The 22,692-nt window shown below is 38.1% G+C and overlaps 2 protein-coding genes and 1 pseudogene across 3 annotated transcripts; 1 reads left to right on the forward strand and 2 right to left on the reverse strand.

Annotated features, from left to right (window-relative positions):
* Positions 1-1,582: 1,582 nt before the first annotated feature.
* LOC147868306 (uncharacterized) lies at positions 1,583-5,041 on the reverse strand. The gene is made up of 3 exons (XM_087317691.1): positions 3,928-5,041; positions 2,455-3,196; positions 1,583-1,899 (listed from the first exon to the last, which is right to left on the reverse strand). The coding sequence occupies exons 1-3, from the start codon at positions 4,878-4,880 to the stop codon at positions 1,801-1,803; spliced, it is 1,794 nt and encodes a 597-aa protein (XP_087173817.1). The 5' UTR covers positions 4,881-5,041; the 3' UTR covers positions 1,583-1,800.
* Positions 5,042-5,727: 686 nt separating this feature from the next.
* LOC147868307 (tRNA-specific adenosine deaminase TAD1-like) lies at positions 5,728-8,656 on the forward strand (annotated as a pseudogene). Its single transcript, XR_015531231.1, has 5 exons — positions 5,728-5,988; positions 6,588-6,694; positions 7,621-7,729; positions 7,831-8,015; positions 8,418-8,656. The product of XR_015531231.1 is annotated as a tRNA-specific adenosine deaminase TAD1-like (transcript).
* Positions 8,657-19,008: 10,352 nt separating this feature from the next.
* Positions 19,009-22,349, reverse strand: LOC147868308 (uncharacterized). Its single transcript, XM_087317678.1, has 3 exons — positions 21,262-22,349; positions 19,712-20,477; positions 19,009-19,149 (listed from the first exon to the last, which is right to left on the reverse strand). Exons 1-3 carry the CDS (start codon positions 22,209-22,211, stop codon positions 19,051-19,053), a joined length of 1,815 nt encoding a protein of 604 aa, XP_087173804.1. The 5' UTR covers positions 22,212-22,349; the 3' UTR covers positions 19,009-19,050.
* Positions 22,350-22,692: the final 343 nt, after the last annotated feature.

Here is a 22,692-nt window from a genome sequence, read left to right on the forward strand (position 1 = left end):
AATATAGGAATTGTCTGAAATTTTGACAATTGTGAAAGGGGATGTTGTGGAAATTGTATATTTGTTAATGTCGGCATCATCATTTCCAAAACATCAAAAACACTAAATATAAATTAAAAGGCTTGCATTCTTATTATATAGTTCTAACTTCTACCTCAAACTCCGCTACTCCTAATACTACTTATTAGTGATACTTTGAACATTTCATGCCATGCCATGCCCCATGGCAAAGAATTTTAAGGTATGGAATCTTTATAGAACCCTAAAAAACACTCTGTGTGTTTGATTGAGAGAGAGAGAGAGGTTTTTGTGGGTGGGTGTTAACATTCCCTATGAAAGATCAAGACACTCTTTCTCAAGCAAAAATATTGACAAAATTGGTGTTGCAAATATAGCCATTGATTTTTAGTTAGGGAGGAGACAACTCTATGTATGTTTGGGGAGGAGAGGTTGATTGGTTGGTCTTTTTGTAGTGTTTGTTATGAGAGGGTAAAGCTATTCACCTTGGCAATTTCAATGGTTGTGAAGCCACTTGCTTCTAGTTAGATGCACCCAGCTATTATTAGTAATGCATGAGTTCACACTGTAGTTATGAAATGTATGTGTATACTGAAGACATTGTCAAAGACTAACAACCTCTAGGTTGCAGGGTGTGAGCTCATTCGCGCATGACGTTGAACCATCACATTTAACTAAGTGATTAACAATTGCGAAAGGCCAAACATATTATATATATTGAGCAATGCTTTCCGAAATTGTGCATTCACAAAGGTGATGTCTTGCTGGAAACAAAGTACAAGGGTGCACAAAATCCGCACATTACCTAATATTGACGCGAAATTGAAATGATAGGAATCTTTCCAATCGAACATGTGGTTGTCCATTGTCCGCGACTTTTATCTATCTTGTCTTGGTAATCCTCTCCCCTATTACACCATACATGCATTAAAATCACTCGTGTATAATCTTTTGATCCAAAATTATTGTCTAATTTATAACAACCTCATTGTAAATCCCCCTAGCCCATTGAAGCCCTATCCTTTTATGCTACATGTCTCCACGCTCGACCCTCTGTTTCAATTGTTTTCTTAAAAGATAGAGTTTCCTCAGGACTTTATAAAACTTCTCAAAGAGAATTTTGTCATTGACAATGGTTAATGCAAAGTCCAATGCATTTCTAAACTTATGACTCAAAATCAAAGGCATCATTTATGCATTGTATTTTACCACATGATAGGCCGTCAATTTCTCTTAATCCCCAAAGTTTTCTACCTCCTATATATAAATTACAAAATGAACAATTGTTTGTGGTTTAATACGATGATTGAATATTACATGCACATTGTATAGCGTCAATTCTTCCATAACATGTTTATGTTGATCTTTAGGCAACACCTAGCCAAATATATTTTATGGTGCGACCAGAGTTGTCCAAAGACAACGTGTGTAGATGAGCATTTTTTTAAGACAAACTTTTAACTACATCTTATTGTTGTTCAATACCATTTGATCATGGGTTTTTTCCATCACCTCTAAGCTTTGCAGGTGCTAATACATGTTGATACAAAACACACAAGCCGCAAAAGTGGAAAATCTAGATTATAAAAGGGTTGTGTAATTATTGAATAACATCATATTATATTGATGGAGAACCGAATAAAGAATGAAACTCACAAGATTCTCCATTCTCGAGAATCATTTACAATGTTACCTATGAGAGGATGCATATTAAATATTGAATATACAAGGGATGGATGACGTCTTGGTACATTACTAGTGTTCATATTGGTTCATAACCATTTACAAGTCATCAAACTTGTACATGTCCTCATCAAACTCATACAAGTCCTCATCGCTCTCCTCGAAAAATTTATATGGTGGTTGATTTTGTTTTCGATCCTACCATAATGCAAAAAAAAAACAATATTGGGATTCAGTCATCCCTTATCCAATGGAAACATGCAGTGAAAAATATAATCCTATTCTTAATTTCCCCATTCCACATCAAGAGTGACATAAACCATACATTCAACAATATCATTATATCTCGTCTACTACCCATTGCAACTTACCTCCCGACAAGAAGAGCTAAGTCAACAACAGGCCTAAAAAACAATCAAGCAACAACAAACCTATTTCGGGTGTTTATATTATATACATAACTAACTACTGTCCCATCATTGACACAACCTAGACAAGTAACTAATAGCCCACCATGCCATAATTCCCACAAAAAAGAGAGTGTTGTGAATTGTGATCCTACTAAAATCTACGAAGAAATGTCCACTTGGATCAACTTACTAAGAATTTCCTAGTTGAATTTATGAAGAAGTGTTTGCTGGGATAGAGTCAAACACCAATTCGCACACACACAAATTTGATGAATCCCGGGGGGTGTGTGTTTGGAGTCTTGGACAGACACTCAAATAACATTGACACAAAATCTGGACATACCTTGGGTAAGAAGCGCATCAATCCTGCAAGGCCAGCCCCATCGTCTTTATCACTATCACGGCCAAAACTGGTACCAGTGTCACTCGTGTCATCATGGCCCTCTTCATCTTCATCTTCATCTTGTCGCATCTTGGTGAAGAAGCTGGTGGGGCGACACAGTACGTTGGTCTTGAAGAAAGCGATGAGCTGCGACTTGAGAAGCTTGACTTGCTCCTTGTTGTTCTGAGTGGATTCCCATAAGGACTTATACCCTTTCACAAACGACTGCAGGTGCTTTGCCTGCTCAGATTCAGAGAAATCCCTGCAGAGTCGAGAGTAGCTCTCCACGGAGAGGGAATCATCCCAGGACTCGCGAGTGGGCTGTAGAGCCTTCACATATAAGATGACACCTAAGACTAGCAAAGAGTAGGACATGACTAGGGCCGATGTCCCTCTCATTTGGGTGAAGGCGGACACTACAAGCACCCCGAGTACCGCGACCGCGGCCGCCCCGGCCGTGAAGACCGAGGCCGTAATTGTGCCCGCCAGCCCGATGGCCGCCCCCACATTGTAGAGGAGGTTCTTCAATACCCCGTGCCCTCCCTCGGTCAGGAAGAACTCCCTCAGTATCGCCTTCTCCATGTCCACTGGAACCCTCCATATCTTGCCCAAACCTTTGGTCACCGCTAACAACATGTAGCCTAGTTGGGTCTGTTGCAACACTGGCATTGCCCCTAGTAGGCATGTGCCGAACAACTCCGACCTACAAGGTTACAGCCAAATAAGCATCATCATGTGATTCGTATATCGATAATTGCGCATCATACCCTACAACTTGCATGCCAGCCTTAGGATTAGACTTTAGTAAAAGAGAGGAGAAATTGGTCTATGTAGGATACCATTATTTGTTTGAAGAGGAGTTAACCAGGGAAAGGTAGACGTGATTCAATAATTCTGAATCAAAGCATGCAAATTTTGCTCTTTGGACATGACTAAAACCACTTCGGCGATTAAACGCATACACACACATGTCAAATCTAACACATGGAAGACCATAATAGGTTTACCATGTCGGATAGATGTTCGTTTGGCCGGTTATCCCGGCCAAAGGCTCTCTTCTACAATTGGTTTTCGAAAGAAACCCAACACAAATGGTCATCAACATCCTCCCTCTGATAGGGTCGTATATTTCCTTGAGCAGCCCATCACTGATGAGGAGCTATGTACATATTTGGGTGGACCTCGTATGTATGTATAGGGAAATTCCCCTTCATTACTTGACCTCTACCCAACCTACTAGACATCAATTTAATCCTTAATCACCAACTTAGGAACATAAAAAAAGCCAAAGAATGGAAAGCAAGTGTAAGAGAAGAAAAGACTTGTTCATCATCATCATACACCACAAAGACGACTTGAAATTGAACCCACAATCCAAAGTCCAACGAAGCACACAATTTATCATGGCCAGACCAAAATGAAATAGTGATATACCTCTTGAGGCTGATGATGAGTTGTGCAGAGGCATTGAGCTTCTCATTAAGGTCGGTGGCTTGGCAAGCTATCCACGTTGCATGGAGTTCCTTCCCGATTAGGGCCTTGGTTTGTTGTGTGAGGTCCTTGAGCCCAACAAGGTCACGTTGCCCCTCGATGGAACCATCATCCAATTGTTGCACATCGTTCCCTAGCCTCACCATTGTGTCACGGGAACGTTGTCGCTTGACGGGATCTGAGATTCGTCCCAACAATGTCTCCAGCCTCGAACCTTCCACATTCTTCTTCACCAACTTCTCGTGGTCGTTAAAAGTCATAATGAGGAGGACCGGTAGGTTCGGGTAGTTGTCGAGCATCTCGAGTAGGCCGCCATCTTCAAGGAACCTCGTGTCCGCGGCACTGAAGATATACCAAACCACATGGATCTTCTGGCTAAAGTCTTGGTTCATTTGATGTTCATCGAGGAAATGTTTAATGTCATCAAGACGGCTCGCTCCAAGCACATCCATGCCGTTGCTATCATGGAAGATCAATGGTAGATCTGGGTCGGGATGGTGCCATTCTAATGTTATGTCTTGGACACCCGCCGTCCCAACGGCTATAGTTTTGGGCCCTTTCTCTCCCACCACTAGCCTTATGACCGTAGTTTTACCGGAGCCCGACCGACCGACCACCATAATTCTCACATGTTTGAATATCTTATCCAGCTTCCCCTTCACTTCAGTGGACTCTGTAATTTTGGAATACAAATTTTCCAATGTGCTCAAGTTGTCGGTGTTCGTGTTATTCGGATCTTCTTCCGTCTTTATATTGCTACTAACTTTCTTGGATTTGCTGCTAGATGGATTGTGAGTAGAAGAGGACGATGGCTCATCCTCTATAGTATTGCTCTCTTTCTTCTTCTTCTTTTTTGAAAATGGCTTCATCGACTTTGGGAATGATAAGATGGGCATGGCTGAAGGAATATATAGGGTTAGGTTTTAAAGGAGAGAGAGTATTAATTACATGCAAAAGTGTAATTAGGCTTTGGGGTTATGGCAAGGAATCCATGCTAATCCTGGGTGGATTAGCAATCTTGTGTGTTAGGGAGAGAAATGAGTGAACCCTAAACAACATACAAAGAAAGGATTTTCCTTCTTTCTTGGGGTGGGGGGTGGTGGAAGACTTGACTGAGTCTCATGATAAGAAACATTTTAGTCAAGCTAGTGGGTACATATAGTACTACTACTACCTTGAAAGTGTTTTTGGCAAGTGGGGATAACACCTTATACCATTGTGTTGCTCTAGATATGATTCGGGAGTGAATTGTGGCTAATCACGATTATTCCCCAAGTAAATGTGCTTGGATACCATGGAATGAGGATTTGGCAAGGCAATTAGTGTTTCTAATTGCTCCGTGTTTTCCTTGCATTTAGCGTAAGGAACATTAAAAACAATCTAGGTGCAACCTATTCTTTTAATTACTTGACTTTCAAGCCCCTCAATATCCACATTGATAAGAAAATGCCTAGTATGATCAAGAAAATTCAAGTTTGACATATTGTCGTAGAACTTCTAGGATCATCGGCCCCCACCTTTCTCATTGACATTGAGGTTGATAATAACAATGATGCATAAATATGAAAAATAGGCATTATTTTAAAATACTCTTGATAGATTCTAAAAGATGCTTTGGCAGCCTAATTGACATTTTCTCAGCTTTAGAAGGGCGGGCTTTTGGCTTTTCTTAGTTATAGATCCTGAAGACGTAAGGGGACTAATTTGGTAATTACTGAAATGAGGAGTGAGGTTGGAGGTATTTTTGTAAATAACCCTAATTAGAGTCATTAAATTTTAATACATATTATTACTGCACGGCGTATTGGAGTGAAAGCCTTCCCTGCTCGATTTCACAGTCAGTAGTAGAAACGCAGTAAATGGATTGGGGCAGCAGGGTCTCACGACTAGTTTTGGCTAAATATGGCGATCTACCTAAGCAAGGCAAACCACAGGGAACAGAATCAACAGTATTGGCAGGCTTCCTTTTTTCTTTCCTTGAAGAAGAAGATGATGAAGAAGAAGGTATGCATATATCCACCGGAAATAAATGATTTAAAGACAAAGGCATGAAACTTGGGATAGTGTGACCATTAGAGGAAGTTCGATTTAGATCTTCCATAAGTTCCTTAAAATTTCGTTGATGATGTACTAAAAAATGCTATTATGATATTAGAGTCTGTTGCAGGATCCTACTTTCGAGGGTTAAAATTAGAAACTATATCAAATTCTATCACATAAGTTTCTATTTTGGAACCATATAAAAATATCATGCATAAATGCATTCCTTTTCCGTTTTGAATCTACCTCAAATGTCAAATGTATTTCATAATAACAAAATCATTGTATTTCCAATGTACGCCATATTTTTGCAAAAAATCCATTTTTTGTATTTTGCAACTAGATGGAATATTGCAGAAATGTTTCTTTTATAATTTTCCGGCTAACAGTTTACAATTATATCTAGAATCTTTATTATTACATGCAGAATGTATGTTTTAAGCAAGTAATAACTATTTGGTATCATAAAAGGAAAAATCCATCTTCACAATTCTGTTTTGAGTTTGTTTAATTTATTTGATTATCGTAAAAGAAATCTTCGTAATTTGACTATTTATGTGTAGAATTAGAGGTTTTTGCGATAGGAACAGGAACGAAATGCGTGGGACAGTCATGCATGAGCATTTTGGCAGATATTGTTAGTGATTCTCATGCTGAAATTTGGAATACTGTAATTCTTTTTCCTTATTTCAGTTCAAATGATGAGTATAATTTGAATTCGGATTTATGGTTATTATATTACTCTAAAGTGGGACATTTCTAAGAGTTTATTATTATTATTTTATATATTTCCTTTTAAAATACTTTCAATTTTGTCAGATAAGAATATTTCCTCTTACTAAGGTCTTGCTTAGAAAGCTTTTGATGTTTTGAGAAGTAGATGCGTGTTCTTTATGCATCTCAGACCTTGCCTATATAGCTATTATTCATCCCAAAAAGTTCACTTTCAATGAAGTTTGACTATTAACGTGAATTAAAAGGAAGAAACACTAGACAAAAAAACTGTTAATAAATCTTGTAGGGCTCAAATGTGTTGGAAAAGATGTGATATAGATATAATCTCATGCACCGAAACTTAGATATTCTTGTGGTTTCTACTTCATATTCAGAATTCCTACCAGAAATCAAGATGTTAAAGTTACACGATTTTAATTATTTTCATGATCCATTGCTAGAAATAACACGCGAAAAATTAAAATACTATTGTGGGTTTTTACTTTGTATTGAGATTTCGTGCCAAGAATCAAGGTGTTATAGATATACAATTTGAATTATTTTCCTGGGCAACTGCTAGAAATATAAAAACGTTTGTAAGAGAAGTCAATTCATGCAATCATATTGTGTGGTTGATGGCCTCCAAAATGCTGTATATAACAATACTTGAATTCATTTTAGAAGGGAGGAATATCTTGTTCTTTATTATTGTTAAAGAGAAATTGGAGTTTTAAATTCATGTTCTGGTACTTTTTAGTAATTTTTAAGACTCAGAGAAACTTACTCGTATGGTCGTTGAATTTCCATTTTTATTATAGATACATCTATTCTCAAATTGAAGCAATAATAAGGCGCAAAATTCAATTAAGAGTCCAATGAAATAATGCTGATATTCACAAGAACAAGGACTTCTTTGAGTGGGATCCAAAACAAAAAAAACTAAAGCTTCGTGCAAATATCCAACTACACATATACATCAGCCAACTGCCTTGTAAGTGCCTTCCTTATTTATGCAATTGTAAGAACTTTTGATAAACAATTGTTGGATGCTGAAATTTCCTCCATTTCTTCTGGATTTATTGTGAGATTAAGGTGGAGATGCATGCGTAATTCCATCTATTGATGTGGATAATATTCCATACTTCAAGGAAAATGGTTACTTGAGTGTTCAATCACCTGCTGGAGGGGCAGTGAGAAGAAAACCTGGTTGCGGTGATGCCACATTTCAATGAGCTGTAGTGACAAAATTGCTTTATGGAATCTCTTAGGCGTTGAAGGTTAGTTTATTGCATTCGAAACATTCAGTTTCATTTAGAAGTAGAACTATTTGGCAAGTTTCTTTTAAAAACATATAATTTCAAGTATAAAAACTTATCTGCAGTACATGAGTTAAAAGTTTACTGTTTCTGTTGCAATAAATACTAAGTCTGAACTCTATGCATGGTCATGATTTCAAGATTACTGTTGCAATAAATACCAAGCCAGACGCTTACAGGATTTAACTCCAATAAACCGGGAAAATATGTTAGTTTTAACTAACGGTTTTGAGTTTATATGCTGTTTGTTATTATTATAAAATGTAGCATCCCCTCTTTTTGAACAATAATGAATGCCTCATTTTTTCTTGAGATTTATAATGAACTCCAGTTTTGTAATGACAAGAAATGTTGTGTCTGTAGGATCCCTTCTTTCTGGATTGTTATTGGAGCCATTATATCTTACTAGCATCATAGTTGGCACGAATAATTATCGTGTAGAGAGTGGATCAATAATTGAATTCGATGAAGTTCTGCAGAGAAAGCAGTATCTTGATTCTTTACAAAGGTCTTTGTATGATCACATATGTGATTTGTCTTCTCATTTGCAATCTCCATTCAGAGCCAACCAGGCAAGAAATCTTAAATTGATTCATTTATAGTTGAATATATTTCGTAAAAATATGCCTTTCAGCTACAAGTCTTTTTTTATAATTATGGAAATGCTGTATGAGTAGCTCGCAATGTTCCGTTATATATATATTTGTAAAAAGTACAAGTCTCAGTGCTTATTATTGTCAATAGGAGTGTTGTATTATTAGTGAATTGTTTCTCTGTCATTCCCTTTAATTTTTCATTGGTTAGAAGGCCAGAGCCATTGTGATATTTATGCTGTTTTTGAAAACTTTGTTCAAAATTTTGATTTCAAAAGAAAATAGTGCTCTCAATCATATAAGTGATTGAAACTTGATATGATGGCATTAATTTCTAGAAAAATTCATGCAATGCAACAGAATACCAATCATGCATACTGTTCTAGGCTTACAATTTTGATACAGTTAAGAGTGTGGTATGGTGACAGGCAAGCATTTTTAAGAGTGTATATATTTCTCTTCATTGTCATTTATCCCCCAACTTGGACTTGAGACATGTTTCATATAAAACGATAAAGGTGACTTTTCTTTATCCTGTATATTAATTTGTTGGAACTTGGTTTGTTTTTTAACCTCTATTTGCTTTCTTTAGTTTCTACCTTTTATTTGCTTTCTTTCCAGGAGAGATCTGAATCTTATATGAGAACCAAGAAGGAAATTTTTAGCTGTCTGCCCTTCTCACATTGGTTCAGAAAGCCTCGTCAATTTAAAGAATTCAACCTGTTTAGTTGTGTAAAATAAAAATGTTCAGTTATTTTGGGATTAGGCTTTATAGGGAGAGCAAAAGTTCTTTGTGAATCAATTATATTTTATTAATTGGCAAAAGACAATAATTTAGTTTTACAATTAGCCTTACATGGACAGAAAAAAATTGTTGTGGTGGTGTCACATTTGAGAATCACAGGTAGTGGGTTAATGCAAATATCACTTGCCCACTAACCTGACGAAATTAAGCCATATTGCAGTGGAGTAAATTAGTTAGGTTAATGGGTTAATGCAAATATGGTGTACCTGTCAAAATTCAATGTTGCACGAAACCTTAATTGAGTATATAAGTGCTGTAATTTTGGCAAAAATTCATAATTGAGTATATAAATCTAAGCTTCAAGCCTCCAACAGTTTATAAGTGAATTTTAAACTATGTACACCAGCAATGCCCATTAATATATGGGTTTACTAGTGTAGAATTTTGAGATGTAGCATACTCTTGATTTGATCTATGGCAAACGTAAGCTGTTGGACTTTACAATGCTTTTGCTGAGATTTATCTTGGCTGAGCTGCTCCACATGGATGGTGCAAAGTTGAGATCTGGAATTCGAGTGGTGTCACCAAATTGAGGCTAAACACAATTGATACGGACTTGTTTGAAAGTGCGTTTGGAATGCCCATGGTGCAGAATGAAGCTTTTTGGTCCTAGTTGGTGCGGTTTTTGTTGATTATCTTTTCTAGATGTGTTAACGTTTTGTTTGTTACTTGGCTAAGATATGAGCTTGAGTTAGTAGGCGATGCTTCACTTACCACAACATGATGTTCACCGAGGTTCTAGATGACCTACTAGATGAAATAGGTGACCTGATTGCTGATGAGTGTGATTGGGCAGGCAAAGTGGCACCAAATGTGCTTGTAGAGGAACTGTGCCACGGATGATACATCACCTGGCAGGGTTTTCAGCTCCATCCAATTTAGATGGAACATTAACCTCTTACTCTTTAAGCATTGATGAAGCCCTCGACTATTTTTCATGTTCAACACCATAAAGTTTCAATCTTTCACTCATAGGGCAAGGCAGACCATCTCGCGAATTGCACTACAGACTTCCATGTATGAGAGTACTTTGTATGGTGGGCTCATGTATGAGAGAAACACCATAGTCTTCGTTGAGTCAACATATTTGTCCACCCAAGTTGCCCATGTCGTCATTGCCTTTGTAAATGCGACCATCAAATTCAGCTTGGGATGGACATTCTCCCCCTCAATGTAGAAATATTTCCTTCCCTAGCACAAGAAGAAACTTAGTGTTTTGCTTAATATAATTCAGTGATAACTATGGTCAAGATGAAGTGTTTCCTGAATATAATACAAAGAGAACCATTGTCTAGACTAAAGCAGCCACCCACCCTCTAGCAATTTTCCTGCAAGTCCACCAATGTCCAATTGTGAACACGAGAATGTTTGCACGTTTCCAATAGAAATGTGATTCATGTACTCGATCCAATCTCAATCTGGAGATCTTTGAGTTATTATATTCCTCATCTACCAGAAACTGTGAGCTATAATACTACGAATGGAATTCATAATCCTTACACAATGCAAGAAAACCTAAGCTTGAGTACAAAGTTTATGGGAGATTGATCAACCTGAGGGGGAAGGGGCATGATTAATAACGGTTTGCACTGCATAAACTTTCTTTATTCTAGCAATAATACTCCTCATATACCTCAGAAGAAATTGTTATGCTCAAAACATTACCAATAATATATAATTCATATATGTATAATAATGTATTTATACATAGTGCGAGAGAAATTTATATTTAGCTTATTGGAACTCTTTCATTGCAAGACAAAATAGTTTTTTGCATCAACCAGTTGAAGAAACCATTTCAAGGTACACTTCATATAATAAATTTCAATGCATGCAAGTAATAAAGACCAGCAATGGATGACGTCAATAAGGACACTTGGAATTTGAATATGTAGCTACTCTTATGCTTCCCAATATTTTCTCTATGTATTTCAAACACTCTACTCTTGTTTGGTAACGTTTCACTAAGTAAGCAAAGCATGGATTCCCATTGGTTCCGGCTCAATGAATCACCCACAAAAACCATATGTTTACCCGTTGTCGTGAAGATCCGTCACTACGTGCGGATCGTGAGGTGGAACCATCGGGGTCCTGGACCAGAAGGATTCGAAGTTTGCACTAACTTTAGCGAGAAAGTATTTAAGATAGATTGAGAGAGATTGATATGACGAAAGAGAGATATTGAGATAAAGATCGAACTTTTAACTTTTAGATTTAAGAGAGAAGATACATCAACAATAGGATTACAAGTTTCTTATTTTTCCCAAAATTTTCATTAGTTTTATTTGCTTGATTCCTCCACTCTTTTATAGATGCCCCTAGGCATATGGTGCATGTGAGGATGCAAGACATGCACATAATGCATGCAATGCATGCACGTAATGCATGAAATGCATGCTTGCCATGTCATTATCTAAGCTCTCATGTATGAGAATTTCATGTAAATCTATAATGATAGAAATATAACTTTTAAGGAAATGACTTGGCCTAGTGGTAAGTATATTGCTTCCTATCTTGGAGGTGTAATGTTCAAGCCTTGCTAACATCCCTTTTAAAATACAAAATACTACTAGGCTTTTGGTCTTGTATTTTACACCGAAAATCTTCAAAACACCATGCACCGCGATCAACCAACCGATCCGTCTGTCCCGACCGGTTCAATCCGTCCTGATCTGATCCTGTCTGTCGTCGTCCGGTCGCCGCCTCGACGGATTCGGCTGTCTCACCATCTTCGTCTGGTCACCGCCTCGCCGTATCTATCCGGTTCCGGTCAGCCATCTGTCCTGATTCGATCCTGTCCGTCGCCATCCGATCGTCACCTCGACGGATATGTCTGGTTCCGGTGGGCCAAAATCTTGACAAGTAGTTAGGCCACACCCATTTATCCGATTAGTTTAGCTCAAGTCACCTTGAACATTCTATGATCCACTTATAGATATGTACTAGATTTTGGTTGTGGTTATATACTTTGGGATCCTTATTTATCGTATCTATGTGGGATATCTCGTAGTTTTGTGACATATAGGTATTATTGGATAAAAACTCAAGACAGTAAGATTCAAGAACATGAATAATGACTTTCATAATTTCAACCTTTCAACATGTGAATTGTGATATAAGGTATTAAGGTTGTGGAAGAACATGGGCATGAATAACTAGCGATATTGACAAGTTAAGAATATTCAATCACGAGATCTTGGACCACATAATGGGAATGGATTTTCAAACTTGACATCAATTGTTCTTGTCCTAAAAAATAACATGACTCGCCCTTGCGGCACTCTAAAAGAATATGTAGATATTGTCCCAACATGTGTGTAGATGTGAGAATAGGTAGTTATGACAAATCATGAATGGTATAGGTTTGTATTCTACGCACATCTCTTGACAATACAAATGTGAACTAGGCATCATTGCTTATGTCATTATTGTTGACGTTATTCATTTTATCATTACATGTTTAATCAATGTTCATGTCATTAAGTATGAAACATTCTAGTATGAATGACATTCTTCTTTAACATCAATGAACATAGGGTGAGAAGCAACTACGATTAGAAAGATTGAGAATCAAGGATTCGATAATATAGATCTATTATCCAATTTATGTCTTGATACAAGTTCTCTCATATCACGTGTCAAAGTTTTGTATCCATCTTCGTTTTGCATTCTTCGGATAGTCTATTGGTAAGTTCACAAGGTAAACATTTCTTAATAATCACAACTGCAATAATAGTTCTTATTTGGTTGCTAAAATTGCTTTACCTATGCTTTGTTGAGCCTAAATTCAATCCTACTTTACCCAAACATTTGCACATATAGGCTTATAATCATTTTTGTCCAACAATTTTATCTTGAAACCCTTAGACGACATCAAACCTTCATGCAAACAGTTAATTCACACCAAAAGTCTAAATACCTCCTAACGACTCTTGTCATGGTGAGCCCGACGTACTTACATATTGTTAGAGCTTATGCGGCTATAACATTGTGAAATAATGTCAAAAACCACATTAACTACATTAAATGACAAACTCTTGATTTCGTGGAATATATATTATCAACTTGTGTCTCTTCCTTTTTGTTTGTCTTTGTCCACGTATCGATCTTACCTTTCTCTTTCCATATAAGTAAGGACACAACCATGACCAAACTCTACCTACTTAGTCTTTTCTATTTGATGATATAATAGATAGTGATGAATGTTTGATTCCTTGCAAGCGATCTATTTTTAGGTTCTAGGAAAAGTTTATTTATTCGATTACCTTTATAAATAAAAGCTTGTTTCTAGCTAGTATTTGAAATAAATAAAGAGCTTTCTCTAATAAATAATAATTATCCCTATATTTGAAATTTCCATGCAAGCAAAACAAAACTTTTTACAACACTATACACATAAAATAAAGCGCATATTTTAGTCATGGGCAGCACATGCAATGTGCAAACTTAGATTTTCTATCACAATTTTCATCTTGTCTAGTAACAATATCAAACCATTGGCGTGCATGTATTCGTGACAATGTTGAAATAAGTACAAGCATAATCGTACTAACAAATAGGTTGTCATAATAATAGGTTCATCAAGCGCACTCATGTCATGTTTTCTATCAATGAAACAGAAGTTGGAAATGATGTAGATGTTTGCATAATGTGCATTGCCTTTCAACCCATACTTGATCTAAAGAGAATGTTAATGTATCACACAATTTTAACCTAAAAGAGGTAGAATATTGTTGCCAAAACTAGATGAGTACGGTTTCCTAGATACACAGACAATCTTATTTGGAATAACCCTTACAAACCAGGGAATGATTTGTGCATTTACCAATATCAATCTATGAATTTTCGAGGAATCTTTAAAGCCAAGAATGTAATAATTTGGGAGTCGTGTCAAGGTTGGGTTTGTTGTCCCCAACATCACTAGCATGACTTCCTTAGTGTCACTTGGAAGTTAGGAGTCATGCGGATGCTTACAAACCTTCTAACTTTATTTAGCTAAAAGGATGGGAGAAAATTCGCACCTGCGTTTTTTTAATGGTGGATTAAGTCTAATAAAAAATATCAAAATGACATATACACTAAAAAACGTGTCACATCAAGCTTGAATATAACTATTTGCCTAAAGTTTGCTAGAAGTCCAAGACTCTTTCGGGCTATCTATCGCTTCTGAATATCAAATTTGAGTACACAATTTGAACCTCATTTAAGAAAGCTTTCAAGTGGGGCCTAATGAAAATTTATGGTTAGATTTCTCAATCTAAAGAAAAATAGTTTGAATTGTAGAGCAAATGCTAAAGCAAATAATCCTGGCCAACAATATTTGTCGCCCAAACTTCATGGTTAGTAAAAAATGTAAGACATCCTTAATTATTGTTGTTGTTGTTTTTAATCAAAATTGGAGACATAGGTGTTTAGGTGATCACGTCCATGCAAAGAGGAATGCAAGAAAAAGGGTTTATGTTACTAACTAAATTAAAAGAGGTTAAAGGAGCAGATTTTTATGTGTCTGAGGAGAGTGATTCATTCTATTTTTTGATGGTGTAGGGGCTGAAGCATACTTTCATGAGGGGAGAAGGAGAGCACATTGGATGTTGGTCATCGCGTCTTCCAATCTCAAGGACCTTCATAGTAAAAGATGACATTGTTGATATGGACAACGAAGCACATTATCTATTTCGGACAAGGATGAGTGACGATGGTATCGGGGGAAGAAGCATAATTTCATGATGGGATCCGGAGAGTAGTGTCATTATGTTTTTTGTATGTACAGGGCTTTCGTGGTCTACGACGAGGGATGGTTGAGGTGGACTTTGGTGGTAATCGGATAGATGTTGGATGGGGAAAATAAAATAGATTCTTTGTTTGATAAGGATGAGTCATGAGGTTGGCGGGGGCTGAAGCATACTTCACGATGGGAGAGTACACACTCATTTTCTTTTTTTGTTCTATGAGTGTTGATGGTGTGGACTTGGAAGCATTTTCTTGAGGGTCGACGAGAGTACATGTTTTGAAGCTTGGAGATTTTTAATGTTTTTAAGACACAACAACTCAGGCCAAATGTGTTGCTGTCATCGGAAGACATTGCTTGACTTCAGACATTGGAATTAGTTGATAAAGTGATCACATTACAGGATTTATGAAGCTAGTTGGTTTTGTAGGCATTTTTGTTGTCAAAGGTTGAGGGCAAATGTGGAAAAATGAAGTTCAAAAAAGTTGGATACTCTGAGATGTTGTTTATATGTTGACTATGGTCTTCAGTACTTTTGTCTGCAACATGAAGTTTTTAGAAACCATGACAAGGGGAAAGGAAGATGTGTTTCAAACGCTTCTAACTACAAATGTGGCCATTTGGAATGCAATCATGATAGAATGGACTTGTTTTTACATGTTGGAGATTGTTTTTACCTTTACATGTGGTCTCCTAGCTTGCCGTAGCAAAGGCTTGTGGAAGTGTGGAAGCTATTGACAAGGGAAAATAAATTCACGGTGACATTGCGGATATGGCTCTTGTGGATAATGATATGATGGTATTGGGCAATGCTTCGATGGACATGTATGACAAATGTGGTAGGTTTGGAACAGCCAAGGAAGTGCTAGAAAAGTTTGTTTTTCAAGATGTGAATAGTTTGGAATGCACTCATTATAACATATGTCCAGCATGGACAAGGCCACAAAGCACTTGATTCATTTGAACAAATGCAAAGCATGGGCATTTCTCTAATTTGGATAATGGTATGGCATCATTGTAATTTCTTTGCCTATAAAGATTGGTGAGGGGTTTTTTTCTTACTTATCTTACCTAGAAAGACTGGCTAGAGTCATTCGGCATGGCTTTACAATATTCGAAGTAATACTAGCCTATTTTGTACATGGCCTCTGGCCACTTTCATTTTAATACCAATGGGGGATATTTTTTCAGGAATAAAAAAGGTTACTTTTCCTTGCACAATCACAAGCAACCAAGGAAGTTGAAGTTGTAAATTAGTGTTTGAGCAATGGTATAGTCATTCATGAGAAGCGAGTTGATTTCTTTTATTACAAAGTACCCTTTCACATCAAGATAGAGGAAGAAGAGAAATAGTGTCGGTGCATCCATTTGTCTCAAATTCAAGAGAGATATATGGAACGGAAGACCAAACATGATCTATGGGATGGGACCAAGCCCTTGGCTAGGATAACATTTGGGTTCTCCTTGAATTATGAATTATGACATGGGGAGGGGATGGAGGGGGGTTAGAGAGAGGAGAGAGAGAATGATGTTAAATAAAACACGTGTGGTTCATGATGTACCCCTACAAGCTAGAGGTGTAGCTTGGTATATTGATTATTTACCCGTTAAGCCTAAACCGTTTTGGGCTCTCAAACCTGAACCGAACCAATCCCTAATCCGGTTTAGGAACCGGTTTGGGACAAAAAAGATGAAGAAACCCAAAAAACACCACTACAACTTCCTCCTACTCTTCTCCTCCTCCTCATAACTCCCACCCCCTCGGCCTTACCATCGATGAGTCCAAATTCAACTCCAAGTCCGACCTCCACGACTCCCTCTCCATACACTACTATGATTTGTCAGCTGACATCCATGAATCCCTTGTCAAGCTCCCTCTCCCTCTTTGTCCCTCCCTCTCTTGTCACTCAACAGTTTGTTGTCTATGGCTTCTTGTCTCTCTATCAACTTCCAAGTTATAACTTCTATCTTCTAAATGTCTAATTTCTAACTTTCTAAACCCTAATTCTTAAATCACATAAATGGCTTAAACGGTTGAGCCTTGCCAAACCGAGATCAAACTATTTAGGTAGGCTCAAGCCTAAACCAAGCTGAGTCGATAAGCCGTTTAAAAACCAGTTTAGCTAAACGGTTTAGGCTTGAGCCGAGCTGTTGCCGATCCCTATCACACTCTATGTGTTTGATTGAGAGAGAGAAAAAGAGAGAGGTTTTTGTGGGTGTTTGTTAGCATTTCCTACAAAAGGTCAATACACTCTTTTGTGGCAAAAATATTGACAAATTTGGTGCTGCAAATAAAGCCATTGGTTTTTAGTTAGGGAGAAGACACTATATATGTGTTGGTGGTGCAAAGGTTGATTGGTTTTTTTTGTGGTGTTTGTTATGCCCTTGGCAAATTCAATGGTTGTGAAGCCACTTGCTTTTAGTTAGAACCACCCAAGTCTTATTAGCAATGCATGAGTTCACATTGTAGTTATGAAATGTATGTGTTATACAGAAGACATCGTCAAAGATTAACAACCTCCAGGTTGTAGAGCAAGAGCTCATTCGCACATGTTTTTAGACCATCAGATTGTGAATTTCAAAACTATATAATTAACAAATGTGAACGGCCAAACATATGATATATACTCAGGGCAATGCTTTTCGAAATTGTGCATTAGCATAGGTGATGTCTTGTTGGAAACAAAGTAGGGCAAGCAAGGTTGATAGAACATGAAGGATGAGGGTGCACACAATCCACACATTACCGTAACATAGCAATATTGACTCGAACTTGAAATGATAGGAATCTTTCCAATCGAACATGTGGGTGTCCATTGTCTGCAACTTTTACTTACCTTGTTTCTGTAATCCCCTCCCCCGTTACACCGTACATGCATTAAAATCACTCGTGTATAATCTCCTGATCCAAAATTATTGTCTAATTTATAACAACCTCATTGTAAACCCCTAGCAAAGCCCCCTCCTTTTATGCTACATATCTCCACTCTCCACCCTCAGTTTCAATTATTTTCTTAAAAGATAGAGTTTCCTAGGGACTTTGATATTTCTTAAAGAGGATTTTGTTATTGAGGATGGTTAATTCAAGTCCAACACATTTCTAAACTTATGACTCGTAGGCAAAGGCATCATTTATGCATCGTATTTTAGCATATGAAGACCCATCAATTTCTCTTAATCCCCAAAGTTTTCTACCTCTTATATATAAATTACATTTTTTTAATTTTTTTTTCCAAAAAAAATAAATTACAAAATTAACGGCGTAGCCCTAAACCTTGTAATAATTTATTTCTACTTCCTAATTCTTTTTAGGAGGGATTCAAGGTCCTGCTGATGCTATATATGTGTGTGAGAATTTACCTTGTTTGTGGTTAATTTGAATATTGCATGCGTATTGTATGGCGTCAATTCTTCGATAACATGTTTATGTTGATCGCTAGGCAACAACTAGCCAAATATATTTTATGGTGCAACAAGACTTGTCCAAAGACAACATGTGTAGACATTTGGTGAGCGTTTTTTAAGCCTAACATTTAACTGCATCTTATTGTTGTTCAATACCATTCGATCATGGGGCTTTTACATCACCTCTAAGCTTTCCAAGTGCTAATATAAGTTGATACAAAACACACACACACACACACACACACTAAAAAAGAGGAAATCCTAGATTATAAAAGGGTTATGTAATTATTGAATAACATCATATTATATGGATGGAGAACCAAATAAAGAATGAAACACATAAGATACTCCATTCTCGAAACTCATTTACAATGTGTACCTATGAGAGGATGCGTATTTATTGAGCATACAAGGGATGGATGACATCTCGGTACATAACAAGTGTCCATAATGGTTCATCACCATTTACAAGTCATCAAACATGTACATGTCCTCATCAAACTCATACAAGTCCTCATTGCTGTCCTCGAAAAATTTATATGGTGGTTGATTTTGTTTTCGATCCTACCACATAATGCAAAAAAAAAACTAGTATTAGGATTAATGCAAAAAAAAAAACCAATACTGGGATTCAATCATCCCTTATCCAATGGAAATATGCATTGAAAAATATAATCCTTTTCTTAATTTCCCCATTCCACATCAAGAATGACATAAACAATACATTTAACTCTATCATTATATCTTCTATGCTACCCATTGCAACGTACCCCCCAACAAGAAGAGCTAAGCCGACTCCATGCCTAAAAACCAATCAATGAGAAACAAACCTATTTCAGGTGTTTACATTATATAACTGACTATCCCATCATTGACACAACCCAAACAATTGGCTAGTAGCCCACTATGCCATAATTCCCACAATACTAATTTACGAAGAATTCATACTCAACTCTTGGAAGAAATGTCCACTCGGATCAACTTACTAAGAATTCCTAGTCGTACTTACGAAGAATTCCTACTTGGATAAACTCAAACACCAAATCGCACACACGAATTTGATGAATCCTGGGGCGTGTGTTTGGACAGATATATACTCAAATAATATTGTCAAATCTGCACATACCTTGGGTAAGAAGCGCATCAAACCTGCAAGGCCAGCCCCATCTTCTGTATCACCCATGTTATCACTATCATGCCCAAAACTGGTACCAGTGTCACTCGTGTCATCATGGCCCTCTTCTTCTTCTTCTTCTTCATCCTCATCTTCTTGTCGCATCTTGGTGAACAGGCTGGTGGGGCGACACAGTACGTTCGTCTTGAAGAAAGCGATGAGCTGCGACTTGAGAAGCTTGACTTGCACCTTGTTGTTTTGAGTGGATTCCCATGAGGACTTATACTCTTCCACAAACGACTGCAGGTGCTTTGCCTGCTCAGATGCAGAGAAATCCCTGCAGAGTCGAGAGTAGCTCTCCACGGAGAGGGAATCGTCCCAGGACTCCCGAGTGGGCTGGAGAGCCTTCGCATATAAGATGACACCTAAGACTAGCAAAGAGTATGACATGACTAGGGCCGATGTCCCTCTCATTTGGGCAAAAGCGGACACTACAAGCACCCCGAGTACCGCGACTGCGGCCGCCCCGGCCGTGAAGACCGAGGCCGTAATTGTGCCTGCCAGCCCGATGGCCGCCCCCACATTGTAGAGGAGGTTCTTCAATACCCCGTGCCCTCCCTCGGTCAAGAAGAACTCCCTCAGTATCGCCTTCTCCATGTCCACCGGAACCCTCCAAATCTTGCCCAAACCTTTGGTCACCGCTAACAACATGTAGCCTAGTTGGGTCTGTTGCAACACTGGCATTGCCCCTAGTAGGCATGTGCCGAACAACTCCGACCTACAAGGTTACAGCCAAATAAGCATCATCATGTGATTCGTATATCGATAATTGCGCATCATACCCGACAACTTGCATGCCAGCTTTAGGATTAGACTTTAGTAAAAGAGATGAGAAATTGGTCCATGTTGGACACCATTATGTGTTCGAAGAGGAGTTAACCAGGGAACGGTAGACATAATTAAATAATTCTGAATCAAAGCATGCATTTGCTCTTTGGACATGACTAAAACCACTTCGGCAAGTAAATGCATACACACACATATAAAATCTAACACATGGAAGACCATAATAGGTTTACCATGTCAGATAAATGTTCGTTTGGCAGGTTATCCTGGCCAAAGGCTCTCCTCTACAATTGGTTTTCCAAAGAAATCCAACACAAATGGTTGTCAACATCCTCCCTCTAATAGTTGATCACAAAGGATAAATGGGTGAGCCAAGTAAATGGTACCACCTGAATTTTGCAATTGGGGTCATATATTTCCTTAACCAGCCCATCACTAATGAGGAGGTGTGTACATATTTGGGTGGACCTCGTATGTATGTATAGGGAAATTCCCCTTCATTACTTGATCTCTACCCAACCAACTAGACATCAATGTAATCCTTAATCACCAACGTAGGAACATACAAAAAGCCAAAGAATGGAAAGCAAGTGTAAGAGAAGACTTGTTCATCATCATCATACACCACAAAGATGACTTGAAATTGAACCCACAATCCAAAGTCCAATGAAGCACACGATTTATTGTGGCCAGACCAAAATGAAATAGTGATATACCTCTTGAGGCTGATGATGAGTTGTGCAGAGGCATTGAGCTTCTCATTAAGGTCGGTGGCTTGGCAAGCTATCCACGTTGCATGGAGTTCCTTCCCGATTAGGGCCTTGGTTTGTTGTGTGAGGTCCTTGAGCCCAACAAGGTCACGTTGCCCCTCGATGGAACCATCATCCAATTGTTGCACATCGTTCCCTAGCCTCACCATTGTGTCACGGGAACGTTGTCGCTTGACGGGATCCGAGATTCGTCCCAACAATGTCTCCAGCCTCGAACCTTCCACATTCTTCTTCACCAACTTCTCGTGGTCGTTAAAAGTCATAATGAGGAGGACCGGTAGGTTGGGGTAGTTGTCGAGCATCTCGAGTAGGCCACCATCTTCAAGGAACCTCGTGTCCGCGGCACTGAAGATGTACCAAACCACATGGATCTTCTGGCTAAAGTCTTGGTTCATTTGATGTTCATCGAGGAAATGTTTAATGTCATCAAGCCGGCTCGCTCCAAGCACATCCATGCCGTTGCTATCATGGAAGATCAATGGTAGATCTGGGTCGGGATGGTGCCATTCTAATGTTATGTCTTGGACACCCGCCGTCCCAACGGCTATAGTTTTGGGCCCTTTCTCTCCCACCACTAGCCTTATGACCGTAGTTTTACCAGAACCCGACCGACCCACCACCATAATTCTCACATGTTTGAATATCTTATCCAGCGTCCCCTTCACTTCAGTGGACTCTGTAATTTTGGAATACAAATTCTCCAATGTGCTCAAGTTGTCGGTGTTCATGTTATTCGGATCTTCTTCCATCTTTATATTGCTACTAACCTTCTTGGATTTGCTGCTAGATGGATTGCGAGTAGAAGGGGAAGAAGGCTCATCCTCTATAGTATTGCTCTCTTTCTTCTTCTTCTTTGAAAATGGCTTCATCAACTTAGGGAATGATAAGATGGGCATGACTGAAGGAATATATAGGATTAGATTTTAAAGGAGAGAGAGTATTAATTACATGCAAAAGTGTAATTAGGCTTTGGGGTTATGGCAAGGAATCCATGCTAATCCTAGATGGATTAGCAAGCTTGTGTGTTAGGGAGACAAATGAGTGAAACCTAAACAAAATACAAGGAAAGGATTTTCCTTTTTTGGGGGGCTGGGGGGTGGTGCAAGACTTCACTAGGTCTCATGATAACAAACATTTTAGTCAAGCCAATGTGGTTGGATACCATGGAATGAAGCTCTGGCAAGGCAATTAGTGTTTCTAATTGCTTTGTGTTTTCCTTGCATTTGGCGTAAGGAACATTAAAAACAATCTAGGTGCAACCTATTCTTTTAATTGCTTGAATTTCAAGCCCCTTAATATCCATGTTGATAAGAAAATGCCTAATATGATAAAGAAAATTCAAGTTTGACATATTCTCGTAGAACTTCTGTGATTGTT

The sequence above is a fragment of the Azolla caroliniana genome, unplaced genomic scaffold (genome assembly GCF_043228905.1).
Source record: "Azolla caroliniana isolate FFs.n. ecotype wild unplaced genomic scaffold, voAzoCaro1.0.p SCAF_1, whole genome shotgun sequence".
Lineage (NCBI taxonomy): Eukaryota > Viridiplantae > Streptophyta > Polypodiopsida > Salviniales > Salviniaceae > Azolla > Azolla caroliniana.

Coding starts and splice junctions, on each gene's coding strand:
- LOC147868308 (XM_087317678.1), bottom strand. CDS start 22,211: ATGCCCATCTTATCATTCCCTAAGTTGATGAAGCCATTTTCAAAGAAG. Junction 20,478..21,261: donor CTCATCATCAGCCTCAAGAG/GTATATCACTAT, acceptor GTAACCTTGTAG/GTCGGAGTTGTTCGGCACAT. Junction 19,150..19,711: donor TGATGCGCTTCTTACCCAAG/GTATGTGCAGAT, acceptor ATTATGTGGTAG/GATCGAAAACAAAATCAACC.
- LOC147868306 (XM_087317691.1), bottom strand. CDS start 4,880: ATGCCCATCTTATCATTCCCAAAGTCGATGAAGCCATTTTCAAAAAAG. Junction 3,197..3,927: donor CTCATCATCAGCCTCAAGAG/GTATATCACTAT, acceptor GTAACCTTGTAG/GTCGGAGTTGTTCGGCACAT. Junction 1,900..2,454: donor TGATGCGCTTCTTACCCAAG/GTATGTCCAGAT, acceptor GCATTATGGTAG/GATCGAAAACAAAATCAACC.